General features: G+C 47.1%; 1 protein-coding gene across 2 annotated transcripts in view; it reads left to right on the forward strand.

Annotated features, from left to right (window-relative positions):
- The window catches only part of ZMIZ2 (zinc finger MIZ-type containing 2), a 108173-nt gene extending 87171 nt beyond the window's left edge, over positions 1-21002 (forward strand). For both annotated transcript variants that reach the window (XM_048512435.1, XM_048512436.1), the window contains 10 exons: positions 4274-4415; positions 6159-6369; positions 7644-7749; positions 8161-8318; positions 8714-8781; positions 9369-9437; positions 12931-13178; positions 13949-14121; positions 16688-16942; positions 19174-21002. In XM_048512435.1, the coding sequence (XP_048368392.1) occupies positions 4274-4415; positions 6159-6369; positions 7644-7749; positions 8161-8318; positions 8714-8781; positions 9369-9437; positions 12931-13178; positions 13949-14121; positions 16688-16942; positions 19174-19281 (1538 nt within the window). In that variant the 3' untranslated portion in view covers positions 19282-21002. The remainder of the gene's footprint in view (positions 1-4273; positions 4416-6158; positions 6370-7643; positions 7750-8160; positions 8319-8713; positions 8782-9368; positions 9438-12930; positions 13179-13948; positions 14122-16687; positions 16943-19173) is intronic.
- Positions 21003-21619: the final 617 nt, after the last annotated feature.

A 21619-nucleotide genomic window follows, 5' to 3' on the forward strand; every position in this document is an offset into this window, starting at 1 on the left:
AGTCTATTAAGGGGATCCACTCAGAGGTGGGATGTAGCCAGTTCGGGGCAATTCCATTTGTTAACATTTTCTCAGTTCGGAGAACCGGTTGTTAATGATTAACTTTACTGGGGACAAGGGAGTAATCTCCGTCCCTGGGTGCAACAAATCTCGTCAAGTGGGGGATGCAAAATCACCCTCCGCGGCCCCCCACCCCCACACACTTACCTTCGTTTCAGAGCAAGATAGGAATTGGCAGACGATCCCTAACTTAAGTATCTTTTCTGCAGCTGATAGCTTTTGCCCTTAATAAAAATGGCTACAGTAATAGCCAAGTAAAACCCTAAATAGCTTCCGCCTTTAACAAAAATGGCTGCAGAAGGGTCACGGCTTAATGTAGATCTGCAAGTTGCAGAGTTCATCGCTTCATACAGGTGTGAAAGTTGTGGAGGTAGGTTTTAAAAGAAAATATGACCTTCTACTTTCAGTTTTATACAGGCTTGCTTCTGCCTCATGAGGGAGGGAGGGAGGGGCTTGAAAACTGCCAAAAGGGCTGGGAATGGAATGGAATGGAGCCTGGGGGTGGGGGGGTGGGGGGTGGAGTGAGGAAGATATTTAGCATTTTAAAACTGCATTATGAAAAAAGCACACAAGCATCCATTTATAAAGCTGGGAGATTCAGAATCTGAAGTTTACAAATTAATCTCATAGATGCTAGAATGCATTCAGCCATGAAACTTGAACAATTGAACCTGCAACGTTTTAATTAGTAGTTTTTGTATTATGCTATTAAATGGAGTTGCATAAGCCATTTAGTTAACAATTATGGAGGTACATGTATGTCATTTTACAATACTGTGTCTCTTAAAGTTAGTTCATAGAAAACTAAGGAGTATAAATCATATATTGTTCCAACCTCCAGGTGGTGGCTGGAGATCTCCTGGAATTACAACTGATTTCCAAGCACAGAAATCAGTTCACCAGGAGAAAATGGCAACTTTACATGGTAGATTCTGCATTATATAGGTGTGGGGAAAGGTAGTATGGGTCCCTCAAGAGGAAGTGACAGTTAGTCTGACTAAATGCTACCAAATCCCCTGGCCCAGATTGCATTCACCCAAGAGTTCTTAAGGAGCTCAAACGTGAAATTGCTGATCTTCTCACTTTAATATGCAACTTATCCCTGAAATCAACCTCCATCCCTGAAGACTGGAAGATGGCCAATGTCACACCAATCTTTAAGAAAGGATCTAGGGGGGGACCCGGGAAATTACAGGTCAGTCAGTTTGACATCTGTTCCTGGTAAATTAGTAGAATTTATCATTAAAGATAAAATTATAAAACATGTAGAAAAGCAAGACCTGCTGAGGAAGAGTTAGCATGGCTTTTGCAGAAGCAAGTCCTGTCTTACAAACTTACTAGAGTTCTTTGGGGGTATAAACAGGCATGTGGATAAGGGGGAACCAGTGGACATTGTCTACTTGGAGTTCCAAAAGACTTTTGACAAAGCCTTTTGACAAAGACCAGAGACAATTAAGAAAACTCAGCAATGAAGGAATAAGAGGGGAAGTCCTCCTATGGATTAAAAACTGGTTGAGGAACAGGAAGCAAAGGGTGGGTATAAATGGGAAGTTCTCACAATGGAGAGATGCAGGGAGTGGTGTCCATTGCTCTTTAATCTATTCATAAATGACCTGGAAGTAGGGGTGGGTAGCATGGTGGCCAACTTTGCGGATGATACTAAATTGTGTAGGGTGGTGAGAACCACAAAGGATTGCGAAGAACTCCAAGTGGACCTCGATAAATTAGGTGAGTGGGCTAAGAAATGGCAAATGCAGTTCAATGTAGCAAAATGTAAAGTGATGCACATAGGGGCAAAAAAATCCAACCTTCACATACACGCTACATGGGTCAGTGCTATCAGTCACAGGCCAGGAAAGGAATTTGGGCGTCTTAGTTGATAGTTCCATGGGAATGTCAACTCAATGCATGGCAGCTGTGAAAAAGCAAACTCTATGCTGGGGATAATTAGGAAAGGAATGGATAATAAAACTGCAAAGATTGTCATGCCCTTATATAAAACAGTGGTGCCACCGCACTTGGATTACTGTGTTCAGTTCTGGTCACCACATCTCAAATAGGATATCGAAGAGATAGAAAAAGTGCAGAGGAGGGCAACGAGGATGATTGAGGGATTGGAGCACCTTCCTTATGAGGAGAGGCTGCAGCGTTTGGGACTCTAGTTTGGAGAGGAGACATCTGAGGGGGGATGTGATTGAAGTCTATAAAATTACGCATGGGGTAGAAGATGTTGACAGAGAGAAAAAAATTTCTCTTTCTCACAATACTAGAACCAGGGGGCATACACTAAAAATGTTGGGGGGAAGAATTAGGACAAATAAAAGGAAACATTTTTTCACGCAACATGTGATTGGTGTTTGGAATATGCTGCCACAGGAGGTAGTGATGGCCACTAACCTGGATAGCTTTAAAAAGGGCTTGGACAGATTTATGGAGGAGAAGTCGATCTATGGCTACCAATCTTAAAACACCTTAGCAGACCAGGTGCTCGGGAGCAGTAGCAGCAGAAGGCCATTGCTTTCACATCCTGCATGTGAACTCCCAAAGGCACCTGGTGGGCCACTGTGAGTAGCAGAGTACTGGACTAGATGGACTCTGGTCTGATCCAGCAGGCTTGTTCTTATGTCTATTTTTAGGTAATTTACAAAATATTTCAGCTGATCTGGTGCAAAAAATTGCTGGGGGGTGATTTGTGAGAGATTTACATGTTTAATACCCACTGAGCTGTTTCTCAGGCTAACATCCTACCTCATAGGGTTGGTGTGAGGACAAAATTAGGAGAGAGAGTTGGTGGGGAGAAGCCCATGTAGTGAAAATTATCTATTAAAATGGAAATTAACTTGTATTTTCGAAGGTTTTCACAGCCAGATTCAACTGGTTGTGGTGCGTTTTCTGGGCTGTGTGGCCGTGGTCTGGTGGATCTTGTTCCTAATGATTCGCCTGCATCTGTGGCTGGCATCTTCAGAGGTGTATCACAGAGGAAAGTCTGTTACACACTGTGTCCAGTGAGAAGGGAGTGTTTTATTTTAAAAAATGTATACCCCATTAAAACATTCCCTTCTCACTGGACACAGTGTGTAACAGACTTGTAACAGACAGCGGTGGAGTGTCTGGAGAAATGGGTTTGATAATTCTGTTTTTCTTTTTTTGTTTGTTTGTTCATTGTTTGTTATAAAGGTTGGGAAAGTATTATAAGTAAAGATATTTCATTTTTTTTCTTGAAATATAGATTGAAAAGAGAGGAGTTTAACGACTCTTAGATTAAGGATTTTGGATCTCTCTCTCTCTGTTAGTTTTCTTTCAGGGGAATAGATAAAGTAGTTATAGGAATCTGAAGTGTGTAGAAAGTATAGGGGAGGGAAATATGGGAAGGAGGGAGGCAAAATAGCAGGGCAACTGTATTTTTGGTGATGTTTTAGTTGGAGTTGAGAGAGATAGACAATTAGATATGTTTGTAATATGTTAACAATTTTAAACAGTTTTTGGTTTCTCCCCTTACTTATGTTATCATATAAAATCAATCAATATAATTATATATATAAAAAAGAAATAATACACTACCTTTCAGTATATCGCTTTTTTAATACTGTAAATGGTCATTATTTAAATCCAGAGGCAGAGCGAGGGGGAACTGCACCTGGGGTGCGCAGACCCTGCGTCCCTTCCTCAGCACCGCCCACCCTGTTCTGGAATGCCCCACCCCCAGAATGCCCAGGCCATGCCCCACCTGGTCCCATTGGCGCTACGCCACTGTTTGAATCCCACCACGGTCGGAACCTGTTGTTAAAATTTTTGAATCCTTCCACTGGATCCACTATCTTTGGATCAGTCTGGAAAAGGCATTTAGGACACCACAGAATGTTGGTAGCCTTAGGAATAACAGTTGGAAGGGACAGTTGGTGTTGGGGGGGACCTCTTAGGTTGTGCCCAGAATTCCCCCCTCCCCCCCCCCCCACATCCCCAATGGATGGGAAATACAGTGCCCTGAGAGAAAGAAGACCGCTGGTTCAACTAGGGAGATGTTCTTTGTATAATCTGCTGCTTAGCCCATATTGTGGGTCCCCAGGTAAAGGCTACTGCTTATTGCATTCCTGGTTTCCAGCCCAGGTTGGGCCTGCTTGTGTACCTCTACGATGCCTCCCGATGCCCACACCTCTGTGCCTCCAGTTCACCTGTCCCATCACCAGATCTTTCTCTCCCCTTGCCCCATTAGGAAACCCGTGTGATGAATTGCGCCTGACCTTTCCCGTGCGGGATGGGGTAGTTTTGGAACCCTTTCGCCTCCAGCACAACCTGGCAGTCAGCAACCATGTCTTCCAGCTCAGGGACTCCGTTTACAAGACCCTGATGCTCAGGTGAGAGTCGTGCACTGTTCTTCTCCTTTCCCGTTCCCTACCTCAGGCTGTTGATATTGTGCAGTGTATTATTTTTCATCATTCCTAGCTTCACGGGAATACAGCAACTTATTCTCTCCAATACGGAACTGGCCTGGAAACTGAAGTAGGACAGCATTTGATTAGGGACTGTGTAGCTGATGTAGGATCCCGTTGTGCTTCAGGAAAGGACAGAACCTATTGGGAAATACATTGCAGCAGTACCTCAGAATCCATAGTGGAACAGCTCACGGTGCTAGTTATGAACTTCACAGCTGTCCTGCTTGGGCTGTATCCTTCTTCCTAGTATCCCGAAGGAGGGCATCCTCTTCCCTGTCAGACACGTACCAAGGAATGCAGAGAGACGTTCTCAGAAGCTGCTCTGTGTTTTCTCTTCCAGGTTTGCCATAGCCCAAGCCTCAGCAGGTTTCTGAAGCACTCGGACAATACATCATAACCTGCCATTTGGCAAGCTCTAAAACAAGCAGAGCAGCCTGCATAGCCCAGAATAGTCTGAGCTTGCCAGGCCTTGGGAGCTAAGCAGGGTTGACCATGGTTAGTTCTTGGATAGGAAGAAGAAGAGTTTGGATTTCTACCCACTTTCTCTCCTGTAAGGAGACTCAAGGTGGCTTACAAGCTCCTTTCCCTTCCTTTCCCCACAACAGACACCTTGTGAGGTAGGTGGGGCTGAGAGAGTTCCGAAGAACTGTGACTAGCCCAAGGTCACCCAGCAGGAATGTAGGAGTGCAGAAACACATCTGGTTCACCAGATAAGCCTCTGCCACTCAAGTGGAGGAGTGGGGAATCAAACCCGGTTCTCCAGATTAGAATCCAGCTGCTCTTAACCCCTGCACCACGCTGGCTCTCCACCTAGGAGACCAAGGAAGTGTATACAGAGGAAAGCAATGGCAAACTACCTCTGCTCAGCTCTTGCCTTGGAAAACCCTTATGGAGGTTGCCATAAGTAGGTTGCGACTTGCTGCTGCTTAATTATTATAGCTAAAACAAGCAGGGGTTATTTAAATCAGTTGTCCTTTTAAAAAGAACCAGCTGTCATCTGACTGTGTCCTCCAGGATAGATATGAATATTTCTATAGCTTGCCAGAAATATGTTATGTTCTATAAAGGTAGCTGAGATGCTTCTGGCTTTTTTGAGGCGTTGTCTGACCAGTAGAAAGCTTTTTGTGCCATTCCGTCACTGGCTGCTTCCTCCTTGGCTGCAACAACGTGTACTGTTTGGGCTGCATAGCCCTGCAGAGGAGAGTGGCATTGCTCAGCAGTAAGGCACATGCTTTGACTGTAGAAGGGTCCCAAGAGGAATCCCTGGATCTGAGATAACAGAGGCTGGGGAAGATTTTCTCTAAAAACCCAGGGAGACTGCTACCAGTCAGGAGACAAAACTGAGGCAGATGAACCAATGGGCCACTTTGGTGTAAGGCAGCAGCGGATGTACTATCTCAAGGGTAGCCATACTGAGTTGAGAAGCATCATCACTAAGTGAAGGATTGTCAGCTCTCTTCTCTTCCCTGGTGACCAGACCTTGGCCCCTCTGCTTCGGGGCATCGGTCTTGTTTGGGAAAGCTGGGATATTCCTGCACAGGAGACAGTTTTCTCCACGGGAACACTCCAAGCACTTAGTGCCTCCTTGCTGTCCCTGAAACTTCGCTGTTCAGTCTCGTCTCCTACACCCAGGCCTCTGCTCAGTCGTCCTTTGTCTTGTCCTAGGCCTGACTTGGAGCTGCAGTTTAAGTGCTACCATCATGAGGACCGACAAATGAATACCAACTGGCCAGCCTCAGTCCAGGTCAGCGTGAATGCCACACCCCTGACCATCGAGCGGGGAGACAACAAGACGTCACACAAGCCCCTCTACCTAAAGCAGGTGTGCCAGCCTGGGAGGAACACCATCCAGATCACCGTCACCGCTTGCTGCTGTGTAAGTCAGTTGTTGGGCCCTGCCTGTTTCTGAGTTGCCCGCCTGTCCTGGAGAAAGCCTAAAGTTCAGCCGCTGTGTTGATTTCCCCCTCCCAATAAATACAAAACATCCACCCAACGTCACCTTCCCGCTGCCCTACTTTAAAAGCTCCTCTAGCCACGATTGTGTGAATGCTAGACTGAGAAGAACAACTGCCCCTTTGCAAGAAAAGCCGCATTATTTGCTGAATAAGCTGGGCTAATTGGCTTCCAACTGCTTATTTCGCACCACTTACTTATATACGGTGTATGATATATCTCCTGCCAGTTAGAAAAACAAAACAATAGAAAGCCTGTCAGCGGAGGGGAGGGTGCAAGGGGAAACGAAAGAAGACATTGAGCTAAACATAAAATACAGATCCGTTTATAGTTGAGAAGTGACTCACACCTCTCCGGACTCTATCTATATCTTCTCTGGGGAGCCGTGCTTCAAAGATTAAGAAGCCCAGCTATAGCGCTTTTTTAACCGAGTGCAACACGCACATTCTTTCAGTAATCCTCACAATAACACCAGTCAGTTGTCAGCATTACCACCTCAGTACTGCAGACTGAGGGGCTGAGATAAGGAAAGGGAGACTCATCAAGGGCTTCTCAGCGAGTCCACATTTCAAAGTGTGATTTGAATCGAGGGCTTTCTGAGGGCTTATTCTCCTGGCCGCTGCACTAGCCCAGCTCTCAATAGGACACAGAGAAGCGATCAGGAAGGCGTCATGGCTCAGTGGCAGAGCATCTGTTTGGCATGCTGAAGGTCTTAAGTTCAGCCCGTGGCATCAGGGACTAGATCAGGGGTCTGCAATCTGCGGCTCTCCAGAAGTTCATGGACTACAATTCCCATCAATTGGCCATGGTGGCAGGAGCTGATGGGAATTGTAGTCCATGAACATCTGGAGAGCCACAGGTTGCAGACCCTTGCACTAGATCAGGGGTAGGGAACCTGCGGCTCTCCAGATGTTCAGGAACTACAATTCCCATCAGCCCCTACCAGCATGGCCAATTGGCCATGCTGACAAGCGACTGATAGAATTATAGCTTATCTGGAAAACGCAATTCTACTAGATGATGTGAAAGACCAGGCTGAGTAGGCAGTACTGATTTGGTTGATCCGAGGGTTTGATTCTGTATTAGGCGGGTTCACGTTTTAGTGTGACAGTTGAAGCAGAGTAGCAGCAGTTCACCTGTATGGGATCCTCCTAGGCCCAAATAACCCTTCCCCCCTCTTCTTTTTTCCCATTGTAGTCTCACCTCTTTGTCCTGCAGTTGGTGCACAGGCCCTCCGTGCGGTCTGTTTTGCAAGGCTTGATAAAAAAGCGTCTGCTGCCGGCTGAGCACTGCATCACTAAAAGTAAGTATGCTACAGTTTGCATCATTGGTAAATGTTGGCCAGTCAGTCAGGATTCTCTTTCCAGATTCTCCAAGGCAATGAAGTCTCTTCTGTACAAAGCAGGGGCTATGAGCAGATTCTTCCAGGGCCTTCGTGGCAGTAGAAATAAGTTTATTAGCGGGATAGCCTTGCCACCCTTGAGTTCTTTCTGTTCCAAGGAATGGAACTGGAGTAAGGGAAGCTGGGCAAGCTCAATATTATAAATTAAGTATCAAATCAAAAAATCAAAGATGGGCAGGATCTTCAAGCTGCAGCCAAGAAATGCTACTCCCAGCAGCTCTAGCAAGCTAGCCCTGTCATCTGCGACGTGCGCCGGCTATTCGTCCGTAGCATTTGCAGTTTGCAAACATTCTTTCCCTGTCAACACCCCAGTAAAGCGAAACTTCAGCAGCGGCACAATCCCCGGGACTCCCGGTCCGAACGGTGAAGATGGTGTGGAGCAGACGGCCATCAAAGTGTCTCTGAAGTGCCCCATCACTTTCCGGAGAATTCAGCTTCCTGCAAGGGGTCACGATTGCCGGCACATACAGGTGAGTCTGCAGTCCTACCCTGCTTCCCATGTCTCTGCAGAGGCAGAATTACAGACATGCCTTATTAAGCCCTGCCAGCCACATTTGCATTTTATCTCTTACCCCAGTTGTCCTCTGATGAGTAGGGAGTGGCCTAAATAAGTTTCTTCAGTCACCTTCCATCCCAGACAGCCTATAGGGCCCATGTTAGCTTAATTTCGGCAGTAGAACCATGTCATCTGCCTTCAGATTATTCCCACTAACTGGAAGCCTGCATTGAGGGTGCATTTTCTCCATGGATTCTCTGAGGCCAGGGTTCCTGGCCCCACACCCAATGTCTCCCTGCCATTGGGGGACTCTGCACCTTCTGATGGCCTCTCTCTAGCTATATTGTCCCACTTTCTGTCTTTGTTCAGTGCTTCGACCTGGAGTCCTACTTGCAGCTGAATTGTGAAAGGGGGACATGGAGGTGTCCTGTTTGCAAGTGAGTATTCATAGTTGGGCCATGGCCTTTGCTTAAGGAGATGCTGGAGTCGCTGAGCCAAATCCAGTGAAACTCACTGCCACATGATGGTAGTGATGGCCGCTGGCTTTGGTGCCTTTGCAAACTGATTAGATGCATTTGTGGAGGAGAGGAACTTCCGCAGTTTATAGCCATAATGGCTAAATAGAACCTCCATGTCAAGAGGCAGTGCACCTCAGGGCAACAGATGTTAACAGGCAATCACAGAAGGAAGCTTTGGCTTCCGTGCCCTGCTTTTAGACCTTCTGCGGGCCTCTGATCGGCCATTTATGTCCTTAAACAGCACATCTCGCAGCACAGAGGTTTAGCAGTCCAGTTGCCAGCCGTGTAACTCTAGCAAGGTGTCTCACACACTCTGCCCTTTGCTGATAAACTTTGGCAACAGCACAATAATGCAATAACCTCAAGGGCTTGTGTGCAGAGAGGGGGAAGTGAAAAGAACATACAGACAGTTGTGTCTAGCCAGACTCTTGAAGGGAGTCCCCACGTTGGAAATTTCCCTGTGTGTTAACTGACACCCCCTTTCCTCTTCTTTGTTTCATTCTCAGTAAAACAGCCTTGCTGGAAGGACTCGAGGTGGATCAGTACATGCTGGGGATCCTGATTTATATTCAGAAGTAAGTTGTGCGGTTTTATCTGTTCTTCACTTCTTGTATTGAGTGTCGGCTGTGGCCATGCTGTCTTATCCCCAGAGGAAAGACAAGAGCTGCAGTTTGTCTCCCATCTTCCCTACCTAAGCCCCTTCCTCACTAGGGTTCAGGTGTAGATGAAACTACTGTCTTGAGAAAGAGCAGGAGGAGCTCCCTAGAATCAAAGCCGCTGTGCAGAATTGTTTTGGGAGTCCTGTTTGCCGCTCATTGAGGTCAGAATTCTTGAACGCAGGGACTCGCTTCAGCCAAAATGCAAAACCGTGGTTTCGTTCAACTCAGGTTAGGGTGATTATCCAAATGCACCCAGTCCACTAACTGGTTCACTAGCATTTCTTTGAATCATGGTTCGAAGTTGGCTCATGAGCCAGATTTAATCTTAACCGTGGGTTCACAGCACAGGCCAGGAGACTAGCTGGGTTTCTGTCAGGACAACGGGGAAAAGAGCAAAATCAACAAAGCCAGGGTTTTCCAAGGGAAAACAGGTTCTGAACGGTCATCTGCAAAAGTCAAATCCCGGTTTCGTAGAGCAGCCAAAGTTACAATAAACGATGGTTTCTCAGCATGTCTGAACCGCACCAGTGAAACAGTGAGCGCAAACCAGATTTAAAAAGAGAGCGGGAGGGGCACCCAGGACTGTGAGTCCTTCTGCGGTTTCTGTGAGTTTGTATCTTGTTTGTTTGTTTGAGTGTTTCTGTCCCTGTTTCCTACTCCAGACATTATCAAACACTGCATCAGGGGCCACTTGTGGCTCACAAAACCCTTGTTGGTCTTGCAAGTAGCTGCCATTGGGAACAGCACGGCTCAAAAAGATATGTGTTAAGTTAGTGGATGGGACTGACAGATGACCCCCCCCCCCCCCAAAAAAAAAAATTAGTTTAGAAATTGCGAGAGGCATCGCAGTGCAATAGGAAGAATCTTGGATTTGACCATCTGGATGTGAATCCTGAATGAACTGCACAGCCCACCGGGCAGTATTTTCAGCCTGATCTTTCACAGAGTTTAGTTGTATTCCTTCCGACCGGGCAAATGCAGTAGGCAGCCTGTGCGCTTACCCTGCAGCTCTGAACAGAAGGACTCCATCCAGCCCCTGTCCCTTGAAATCATTGGGGTCAGACTGGGCTAACTCAGCACAGCACTGCGCTGTCAGACACAACTGCACAAAACATAAAGACCTCCCCAAAAAGAAAGAAGAATCTCTCAAAAGTGTAAAGGGGCAATTGATTTACAATGTTATCAGTGGAGGGCTCAAGTGAGCTCATGCTCTGAGAACACCATGCAGGTAATTTTTAAACAATTTCCCCCTCTTTTCTAAAAATCAGTTTTGTTGGACTTGTGGCACCTTCCTAGGTGATGAATTCTGTACCCTTTACTGGCTTTACAATTCGTACTGAGAGCACTCTGAGTGGGGGTTTTCCGGTTAAGCTGAATGGAACAAGAGAGCCTCTAGGATTCATTTGATATTAAATATGATTTGGAAGGCATTTTTGTATACTGAAAAATACTTCTGATATGTCAGCCTTCCTCTTCTCGGTTCCGGCTGCCCACCCTTGCCAGTGAATTGTAACAAGCACAGCTCCATCGTCCCATTCATTGACACAGTCTGGAGCCCACATCCTAGCCTTTCTGCTTCTCCCAAATGCATCCCCGTCCTTTCCTTTGCCTCACCGTGAGGTCATTTTGAGCTTTTTCTCAGCCTCCAAGACCCGGCTAGCATATTATCAACCACATCAATCAGCTCAGATGAGCCTTTCTGTCCTGGAATGCACAGCCCTTCGGCTAGCCTGCAGAACTTCCCTTCTGCCATTTGAGGGCCTCTCGCTCTAAATTTTCAACGCCTGAAAAAAAAGCCACAGCATCGCTTTACATAAACAAGAAGGAACCAGCTCAAACCTGCTGGGCATTGAGGCAGCAGTGGCTGGGCCTTGGCGAGTCATCTGCTGCAACATCCCCCCCATAGATCTAACACTACCAAGGACAAACCTTTGAGCAGAGTAGCCCCAGCCCCATGCAATGTCTCTGCCAAAGGCGAGGGAGAGAAAGAGAGCACCGTTGTTTACAGAAGGGCTTTATCTTGACATGGAAGTCCCTGACCTCACATCAGCCTCTGGCTTTAGATGGCGGGGCCCTCCCGGAATCCCAAAAGGCCAGCTTGGAATTAATCAAGAGCTTCTGCTACGAGTTGCTGTTCATATCAGTTTAAGGAGACTTGTAAACAGGGTGGTGGTTGGTTTCTGAACTGGAGTTGCAATCTCGTAGAGAGACACAGTATTCCAAGACTGGCATCTTCTGTTTTTAGGATAAAACAGAGGGGCTCGTTCCTCCCTTCTCTGGTGACCCATGCAATTTTGCAAGCATGCTCTGTCGCTCACTTTGGGTATCACACACACAAAAAACTAACCCTCGGGTAAAACTTAAAACAGCAGTGGCTAGCATGACCCCCCACCCCCAGATGTCACCCTTTGCACCATATATGCTTAGTTAGGGCTCATCAACCCAGCATTTGAAGCCATGGCTTGAAGTTAATTAAACCACAGGTCAATAATCACAGAGAGTGAAAGGATGGCTTCATGTGATGTACAAACTAGGGTCTCCAGGCTCATTCCACAGCTGAGGCCCCTGGCCAGAGCAAAGGCCATGAAACCCGCATTTGTTGAGGCCATCCACAGTTCAAATGGTTGTGAGGCAAATCCAGGTTTCACAAACTTACCATTATTTAGACAAACCATGGTTTTGTGTTATGTCCAAGCCAGGTAGGGGGCCAGCCTCCTAGCCTGGGCCCCTTGTTCAATATTGCTGCTTGACACAGCAGTGGGGAAATGGTGGGAATCTTCAGCTTCGTACCAACATGTGACATCACTTCTGGTGCAAAACTGGAAGTGACATGATCGTGTTGGTGTGACGCTGCAAAATTCACCTCACGGTCTATGTGTGAATCCTAAACCCTCGCAGCAATGCAAATGCCATTTCCAATCCTGCGCTGGAAGTGATGTCATGCATTGGCGCAGTGCCAAATACATTTCCCACCCCTGTCCCTCAGATGTTCTCACTGGGTTGCCAGCCACACAGGCCACTCCTAGAACTGAGCCACTGCACCCTGAATTGACTGCCGGGTGTGAGCACATGTGGGCAGAGCCCCATGAGTGCACCAGAGCAAGGAAAACATGCCTGGTGGTGTCTGGTGGTTCCAGCAACCTGACCCTGACCCGGATAGCAGATCAAGGTTAACCTCAGCAGATCTCAGAAGCTAAGCAGGGTCAGCCCTGGTAAGTATTTGGATGGGGGACCAAGCAATATCAGGTCATGTGCAGAGGCAGATAGTGGCAACACCTCCCCCCCCCCATGTCTCTTGCCTTGAAAACCCTACGAGGTTGTCATAGGCCAGCTGCTACTTGACAGCACTTTACACACACGCCAACCGCCTGAGGCTTCTCCTCTGACCAGAGCCTGTCTTCTCGTCTAGCTCCGATTACGAAGAGATCACTATCGACCCAACGTGCAGCTGGAAGCCTGTGCCCATAAAGCCCGACATCCACATCAAGGAAGAGCAGGATGGGCCTGTGCTGAAGCGCTGCCGCACCATGAGCCCCACCCACATGGTGATGCCCAACGTCATGGAGATGATTGCTGCCCTGGGACCCGGACCCGCACCGTTTGTACCTTTGCAGCCTCCATCCGCTGGCAGTGGAACCAGTGACTACTCCAGCCAAAGTGAGTCAGCCTCTGAGCCGCGATGGTTTCTTCATGGGGCGTGGGGGAAGGCCTCTCGTTCTGGAAGGGTGCAGCCCTCCCTTCAGAGGGAGGAATCTTTAGCTGGTAGGTCTTTTGCAGCCCGTAGATAGGATGCCTTCTCTGGGTCGCGTGGAGTTGGTCTTGCAGCTACCACTGATGCAGCCAGCATCAATACAGTTGCCATTTCCTTGTCGCGAGAAGCTTTAAGGTGTGTCTGCTTTTCTCCTTCCATCCTCATTGGCCAGTGGCAAGATATTAGGTGCAGCCCCGAAACTGACATGGTGTCCGGCAACTCCGCAAATGCAGAAGCCCATTTCTTTCTATCTATCTATCTATCTATCTATCTATCTATCTATCTATCTATCTATCTATCTATCTATCTATCTATCTATCTATCTATCTATCTATCTATCTATCTATCTATTTATTTATTTATTTATTAAATTTATAGGCCGTCTCATCCCCAAAGGGCTTGTAGTAGCAATCCTGAGCCCTCCGCTGCTAAGCACTAGAAAGAAGTACAAACTAATTTAAAAGGAACCTTCTGCTTCCCATAAGTGGTTAAAAAGTGGGGCAGTTTCCTTTTTCAGTGCGAACGAGGGGTTTCTCTAAGTCCCTTGCCCCTCTCTCATGTCCAAATACCCTTTCTGTCTTCTGCCTTTGCACCGTATACTCAGAGAATTCTCTTTGCTGCAACCTATGCGTTGGAGTTGTTCTTGTTGCTAAGTTGACCTTTATTTATTTTGCAGGTTCAAGCTTTTCTGGCCCTGGAACATTCCCAGATTCATTCCCTGCTGTGAACCCCAGCACCCCAACATTAAATGAATTCAACCCAGGGCCTCCCCCCATCTCCTACCAATCAGACATTCCCAGCAACCTGCTGACTTCTGAAAAGCCACCTGCTCCCTCCCTCACTGGACAGGTCAGTAAGAGGTTGCGCTAGGAGTGCGAGAGGGGATGGGGAGAGACAAGTGAGCATGTGTTACGCCATCTGTTCTTTCCGGGACTGCCGCCCTGCCGCCATCTGTAGCTGTCCCACCCCTCTCAGCTTTCCTGGATGTACCTGGAATAACTTGCCATTTTTTTCCCCAGCCTGGCAGATGCTGCTAGGTTTTAAAGAATCCAGAGTGGGTGAAGCTCTAACTTTTGCACTGCGGATGCCAGAAAGCTTCCACAGGTTTTTGAAAAGGAGAACAAGTGGTATACTGGTGGGTCTCTGATAGCAATTGATTTGCGCCCTTTTGGCGGCTCATAGATGCATTGACTTAGTAATAAAGCTTACAGCTTTGGAAATAGCTTTGGATTTGGAGAATTCCTCTCCGGCCTCCTTTCCAGAAGTAATGAACATACAGCCATCGATTTCCATGCATCTCACGTGATACTGATGCATTTGATTGCAGATATTGCACAAGGCTGTGAATGAGATGGTTCCCGAATTTTGTTTTTTTGTTCACCAGACTAACCACCAGAGGGCATCCTAGGTCTTCCTTAGCTGATGGTGCATCCTTTGCCTTGGTGGTTCACAGGGTGGAATTTCTCAGAAGTTTATTTGGGGCTTCTCAAGAAAGGATAATGGCAGCAAAGCTGCTGCGGAAATTTTCCATTATCCTCTAAATTCACCAGCATTAGGAGGTGTTAGGTGTGCTCACTTTACGCACACAGCAGTGGGGGCATTCCAGAGGTATGAACTGAGTGTTCCCAGAGGGTTCTACAGCAGTGTATATAAGGAGTTTCTGAAAAGCGCTGCTGTACCTGGGCCCAGCTGCAGATGGGGCAGCGCTTATGAGCAGCTGATGCCTGCTTTGTGCTTCACCTCTTCCCCCAGTGAAGTCCTCCTCAAAATCAGGCTTCACAGCCTCTAGAGCAGAGGTGTCAAACTCACGGCCCTCCAGATGTCATGGACTACAGTTCCCATCATCCCCTGCCATGCTGGCAGGGGATGGTGGGAACTGTAGTCCATAACATCTGGAGGGCTGCAAGTTTGACACCTATGCTCTAGAGGGATCTTGCCACTCTTGGCACAGTTGTTTTCCATGGGCGTCATGTAGGGATTTGAAAGCTACACAAAAGTATGACTCTTCGGGTGTGAGCTGAACAAATGTGGAGTTTTTGCTGTCTTGGCGACACTCAGCCCTCTGCAAAGCCATTCCTTGGCAGTTCTGAGGCATCCTTTCCCATTCTTGTCATAATCGTTTGTTTTGGCTAGTGGGATAAGAAGATTGATCTGCCATCATCACCCTTTTTATCCCATTCTTTCTCCCAGGTCCTCGGGGCAGCCAAACATGATATTCTTTTAGCTGTATTGTGAAAACAGTTGCTGTTATTGGGCCACTTTTGTGTTGTGGTATCACGAGAAGCGTTACCTGCCAAAGTTAAAACGGGCAATGGAAGTGTGCACTGCCTCTCACGATGCCTGATACCCCCTCCCCCCTTATTGATTCCCAATGTGTCCCCAGCAGTGACCCAGTTATCCTTCAGCACACTCCCCAGATGTTCCTTCAAACAGCGGCTGTTTCAGCTGCTGAGAGTTCAAACACTGAACAAGGTCCATGTACTCCCTCTCCTTTGCTGGATTTATGGAGACAGCTACATTCAATTATGGAGGGTTTCTCCATGGAATATTCCATTTTAGCCAGAGCCCAAACTTTGCATCTTTATGTTCAAACCTGGCTTCCTTTGGTCTCGCTGCTGGTTCTCTTAAGCGCTACATGTATCTCACAGTGAAACGCCACCAAATGAGTCCAACTGCTTTTCTCAGCTCCTGCCAAGTATGATCACTCTGACACGAAGGTACTGAAATGTGAGAGAATGGTAACATTTTCTGTCTCTTTTCCAATAGTACTCGCAGTTGGTGTCAGCTGTAAGGCCACCTGCGTGGGATTTAGGGAGATTATGAAGCAGGAAATCATCAAGTTTAAAAAGGCCCTCCAATTTTAACAGTCCTTATTTTGAAATCTGTGCTTTCTCTGGGACTTCAGTAAGAACAGGTGTTTTGCGTGTTGGCAGCCTGGAGTTGGACAGCAGCTTTCCCCCCACCCAAAATATCTGAAATCTATTTGAGAGCTGATGACACTGGAAGAAGTTCCAAATGAGTAAAATTAAATTCTGGATGACAGTGTTGCCACTTGGATGACAAAGATGCCATTCATCCCTGAAATACCCTGTGTGTGTTACACTTTTTCTCCTTTCTGGTCTCAACTGATGAAGGGAAGTGATTGTTTTCTTAGTGCAAAGACAGAATATGCATCTTCCTTTAGTGGAGCAGTTATATGCTTATGTCCTTCTTTGAGTGAGCACCCAGAAGCAGAGATCTATCATAGATTTTCCCTCTTTTCATCATTTTGGGAGAAAAGTTGGGAGTGCCTGTAGGGGTTTGAGAAGGAGTCAGGGGAAGGTGTGAGAGTGTGTATACTGCCTGGTGTATTCCCAATGCCACAACAACAGCCAGTATCCACAGCCTTATTGTTTTGTTCTTCTTTGCCATCTAGATGCCGCCATCTAACAGGATGGATCCTTCCCACAACCCTGTGCAGCAGGGGTTAAACAACCCCAACCTCACCAGCCAACCAGGGCAGCAGCTGCATCATCGGAACCCTCCCCCACCACAGGCACGACAGCCCATTGGACAGTCAGGGTCAGGAGGTCAGGCACACGGAGGGGATCTCTCCTTCAATCCTGGCCCTGGGATGGTGGGACAGCCAGGGATGCCCGGAGCTACAGAAGGGTCAGAGCCTTCCCTTGATGTAAGTAGCATGTCTCTCATTTTTCAAGTTTAGTCTTCTCATCTCTTTTTCCTAGTATGTCATAAGCCATGGTGACTAAACTCTAAGAATGAAAAAGGCCTTGCTGTGGAGCAGTGGCCAATAGTGAAGATCTGACAAGCCAAGGCTGAAGTGATGGAGGAGTCAGCACACTGGCTACTTATCTTTTCTATCCCTGCTAAGTTGACAATTTGTATAAATCATGGAGGAGAGGTCCAGCCAGACACTAGCCAATAAGGATTTGTTCCTGCTCTAGAAGATTGTCAGAATGGAACTTTATGCATGCAGCCCTTGCAAAGCAGTCTTCTTGGTTGCTCCCACAGCATGGCAAGCAGGATGGGTGATCTCTTGTGCCTCCTCCCAAGTATTCCCATTAAGTTCAAGCTTTGGCTATCCTGTTGCATCAATAGAGAGCCAGGTTGACATGCGGCCCTCTCTAAAAGCTAATTCCCACCATGGCCCACTGTTCTTCTAGCAAGCTTCTGACCTTTTGCAGCAAGCCTTCAGAAATCCTGAGATAATACCAAAAAGGTAGCGCAACCCAAGGACAACACATTTCAATCTCTCTGCTGAGGTACACATGCATCCTTCCTGCATTGTACTGTGTTTAAGGTGCTATTCCCCAAACACAAGGATTGAGGCCACCTGACCTAAACTTTGCAAGCCAACTCTTGCCTCTTTCCCCAATTACAACCACTGGATTTTCTCCCTTCACCAGTCAGCGATGCCTTCCAAGTTAGTCATGGCCCTGTCCCCCACGGCCGCCTGTATTAGAGACCATGCTTGTAATTCAGGCTGCCCTTTTATATATTTATTAGAAATATTTCTACCCTGTCCATCGTAGTAGAGATCCTGGGATGACTCACGGTCAATTTGTACCTGTATGAATGTACAGCTGTTCTAGAACATTCAACATACACAGTGTAAAATTAGCAGCATATCATGCGTCTGCTGTCTAGTCAGGAGGAGGAGAAGAGTTTGGTTGCAGCATGGCCATTTTGGAACATCTCTAAGAAAAATCTGCCTGGCACCAGGCCTACTGACCGTTCAACAGCTGCTGAAATCAGCTCTCTTTAATTAACAAACTGACTGTGCTGCTGGTCAGTAGTATCGGCTTCAGCAACTGGAAATCTCCGTCTCACCCGGCCTTTGTTCACTGCAGACTTGTTTCTGTCCACATGACGTTGCTCAGTTCTTGAGATTTTGAAGCTTTAGGCGGGAGGGTTCCCCAGACAACTCTCAGTTCATTCTCTCAGGTGGCTGATCTTTCCCCCCCATCCTTAAAAAGTTTGTTAAGGCACAATGCTGTCTGTTCTGTTTACTTTTGTCTGGAAGAGTTTCAGTGCCTATTTTGTGAACTTGAAAGCATCACAGCTGTGCATCAAGACAGTGCAGAATTCCCACTCCTTAAAAAAAAAAAATCCTGGGCTGGCTGGGCAATGATCATCAGGTTCCAGATGCCGTTCTGACTCTCCAGACATTCCAGTTGGGGCAAAGGCTGGGTTGCAACAGTCTCAGCACTTCCCTGTAGATTCCCTCCACTGCACTGGCATCCCCTTTCCACCAGGAAAACCCCACACACAGCAGAGACCAGTTTGCAAACTGAATAGATCCCAGCACTGTCCAATCCAGAACCTTTATTAGGCATACAATCAAGAAAATGTCAAACATTTACCGATACATTAAAAAATCATCCCAGCACTGGTGAAGTGGATTCCCCCTACAGAACCTGAGCAGTTTCTCAGCACATTGGTGACAACAGAACCTGCAGTGTGGCTTGGCATGTAGAATCCCTCGAGTGCCACAGCTGTTTTTCTTCAAAAGCAGAGTCTGTTTAAATTGGTGGTGTTGGATGGGGCGTGGGGGATAGAACTTCTGTGAGCTCAGTCCCAGCAGTCATGACCCTTCATTCAGGAGGGAGAGGGTTTTCTGTTCAAATCATACTGATAAGACAGGACAGAGGGGCCTTGGCTTGGCTGTTGGGTAGGAGATGGAATAGTTCTTTCATGAGCAGTGGTAAAACAGTTCTCTTGATGCTGCAAGAGGTTGTGCCTCATTTGGAACACCTGGAAAGGGCTTCCCCTTTCCTTTCCTGTTGCCTATCTTCCTACCGTGTTTGGAGTTGTCGTGTGGGCCATGGGTGGAATTATTCTGGGGCTGCTCTGCAGCTCAAAGCTTTGACAGTAACCCTGTTCTTTATGTGTTGTCCTCAGCTTCTTCCCGAGCTGACAAATCCAGATGAACTGCTCTCCTACTTGGGACCTCCCGATCTCCCCAACAACAGCAACGATGACCTTCTTTCCTTGTTTGAGAACAACTGAAGTTGCCACTTGTGGAACACGGTCGTCAAGCTCCGCGCACCATGTACACACACCTGCATATCTATCTCTCACACACACGCACACACTCTCACACAATCCATCCCATAACATCCCAGGCTCTCATCAAGAGAGAGATCTTGCCTTGTACAGTGGCAGTGCCCCCCGGGGAGCCTGCCAGTGACTCAGAACTGTGATAAGGCAGCCTAGGAACTTTGGCCAGGCAGTAATCGCATTTTGTCAGAATTGCCTCTGCCATGTAGAAGGTGATCCTGTGGACACTGGAGCAACTTGCTCTAGATGTTGTGGGATATGCCTTCTGACCCAGGAGAAACAGTGATGCTAGTGGTGGGCATTGTTCATGAAGAATTTGGTTTTAATGAGAGGCTCAGACCTGGTTAAAGAACCTGTCGGTCACATGGCAGCTGAATTGCTGAACTACCCAAGTGATATCCTGTAAACCTGCAACCAGAGAAGGAAGGAACAAGGCTGAATTATCCCTTTAAATGTTGGCAGGACTGATGGTTCTCACCTCCTTTCTGTGCATTTTGCTGGATCTTAGTCTTGGGAAGATCAGATCTGCCTGAACATGGGAAGCTATACAGTGGAACGGGTACCTCCTGGTTCATACATTTCCTTATGTTCTTCAGCCAACTGCTGTCAGGAAGGGCAGAGATCTGCAGTTTCTGGGAGAAGTCAACAAAGCCTGTTTGCTTTGCTCTTGCATGTCTTTGGACCAGAAGTCCCCCCGAAAACCAGCTCTGCCTATCCAAACTCCCCAGTTCTGAGGTGGACATAGCTGCTGAGGTTGTCTTGGCAGCATCAAATATCCTGGATGTGTCAGAATGATCCAGAATCAGGATACAAAACCTGTCCACACTCCCTGCTCCAAAGGGTTGGTTCCCATCAAAGAGCCACTTGAGTGCTCAAGCTGGGAAATTTTTCCATTGCTTCCCCATCGGACTACAGCAGCACCGTAACGCATCTCTGACTGAAAGAACAGACAGTTCCCTGGACGCAACCTGACAGACTGTCTCCATCTGCTGATGGATCGTCTACAAGCACAACAATGTAAATAATGTAGAAACACTAAAGGAAACAAAAGTGAGGATGGAAAGAAAGGGAGGGAAGGGCGGGGAATATATTTAAAAGCAAGCCACATCACTCTGTTGTACAGTCTCTAGGGCTTCCCAGCCTTGGGGCAAGAGTCCTCTGTATAAATGTGCATAAGCTTCCTAGATTGTAATATAGACCATTCCACATGGGGCTGTGTGCACCATCCAGAGACTTGATGCATTTAGCCATAGCCAGGGCCCGTCCCTTGCATCTGACATTGTGCGTCCCACCAAAGTAGGATCTGGATGCTGAGTATTAACTCATTTTATAATCTTGAGCCCCAGAAATAAATGCAGCGAGTCAGTCCAAAACGTACGTGTGTGTGTGTGTGTCCCCGTGCGAGTGAGTGTGTGCGCGTGTGTGTGAGCCTGCCATTCATTCCCTTCCACCCTGTTCAGGAAACTACTTGAGTTGAGGTTGCCTTTGGGATGGTGGCAAAGAGTTCCCAAAGGTTACCTGACTGCGAAGAACCAAACTGTGGTTTGTGGCCAGGTTTCCTGAGCCGCGGAGTCCCTGTGTCCCAAGTGCTGACAGCTCTGTTGAGTTTTGTGTATCCTGTTTCATTATTGCTATATATTAAAGGATTCTTTTTGGTGGGGCTCACCAAATACTTGTCTACTGTTGGTTCTAAGAATTGGTGTTTGCAGTAGGAGTTAATGTGCAGGATTGTTCATCTCTTTTAGAACCTGAAATGGGTTGATGGAGAGGAGTCCCGAGGATATACTTCCTACTAAAGAAATACACAGGTTCATTTCCCAGAAAAAGAGTACACTTCAATACCTTGACCTAAAGGGCGCAATTTTATATATAATAATCAAGAGAATCTATATGCACCAAGGAGTCACCGGAAACATGTGAAGACACTAGCCTAAAAGGAGCCAAGCAGAAAAAACTATTGAACATTGCTCTGCAGAGATATTACCTGGCAGTGAAGACAGCAGGAGGGAAATCCTTGGATCTAGCCTGAGCAAATCCTCCCAAACTTGGAGAAAATACTGTGCAGAGCACGTCCCTCTTCAAAAGTGGCATAAGGAATTGCTCTCTTCCTGGTGCCCTTGGCTCTCACTCTTGCCATAAAAACGTTTTAAAATCTTAGCTTCCAGATTTTTTTACCTGAATTACACCGCCAATCCCCAAGATACAAGGCTACTGATGAATCAGGGCCCCTGATCAGGATTAGGGTCCTTCTCCTAGTTAAAAGTATCTTAGAACCCTGGTTATATAC

Source organism: Sphaerodactylus townsendi, linkage group LG12, assembly GCF_021028975.2.
Source record: "Sphaerodactylus townsendi isolate TG3544 linkage group LG12, MPM_Stown_v2.3, whole genome shotgun sequence".
NCBI classification, from domain to species: domain Eukaryota; kingdom Metazoa; phylum Chordata; class Lepidosauria; order Squamata; family Sphaerodactylidae; genus Sphaerodactylus; species Sphaerodactylus townsendi.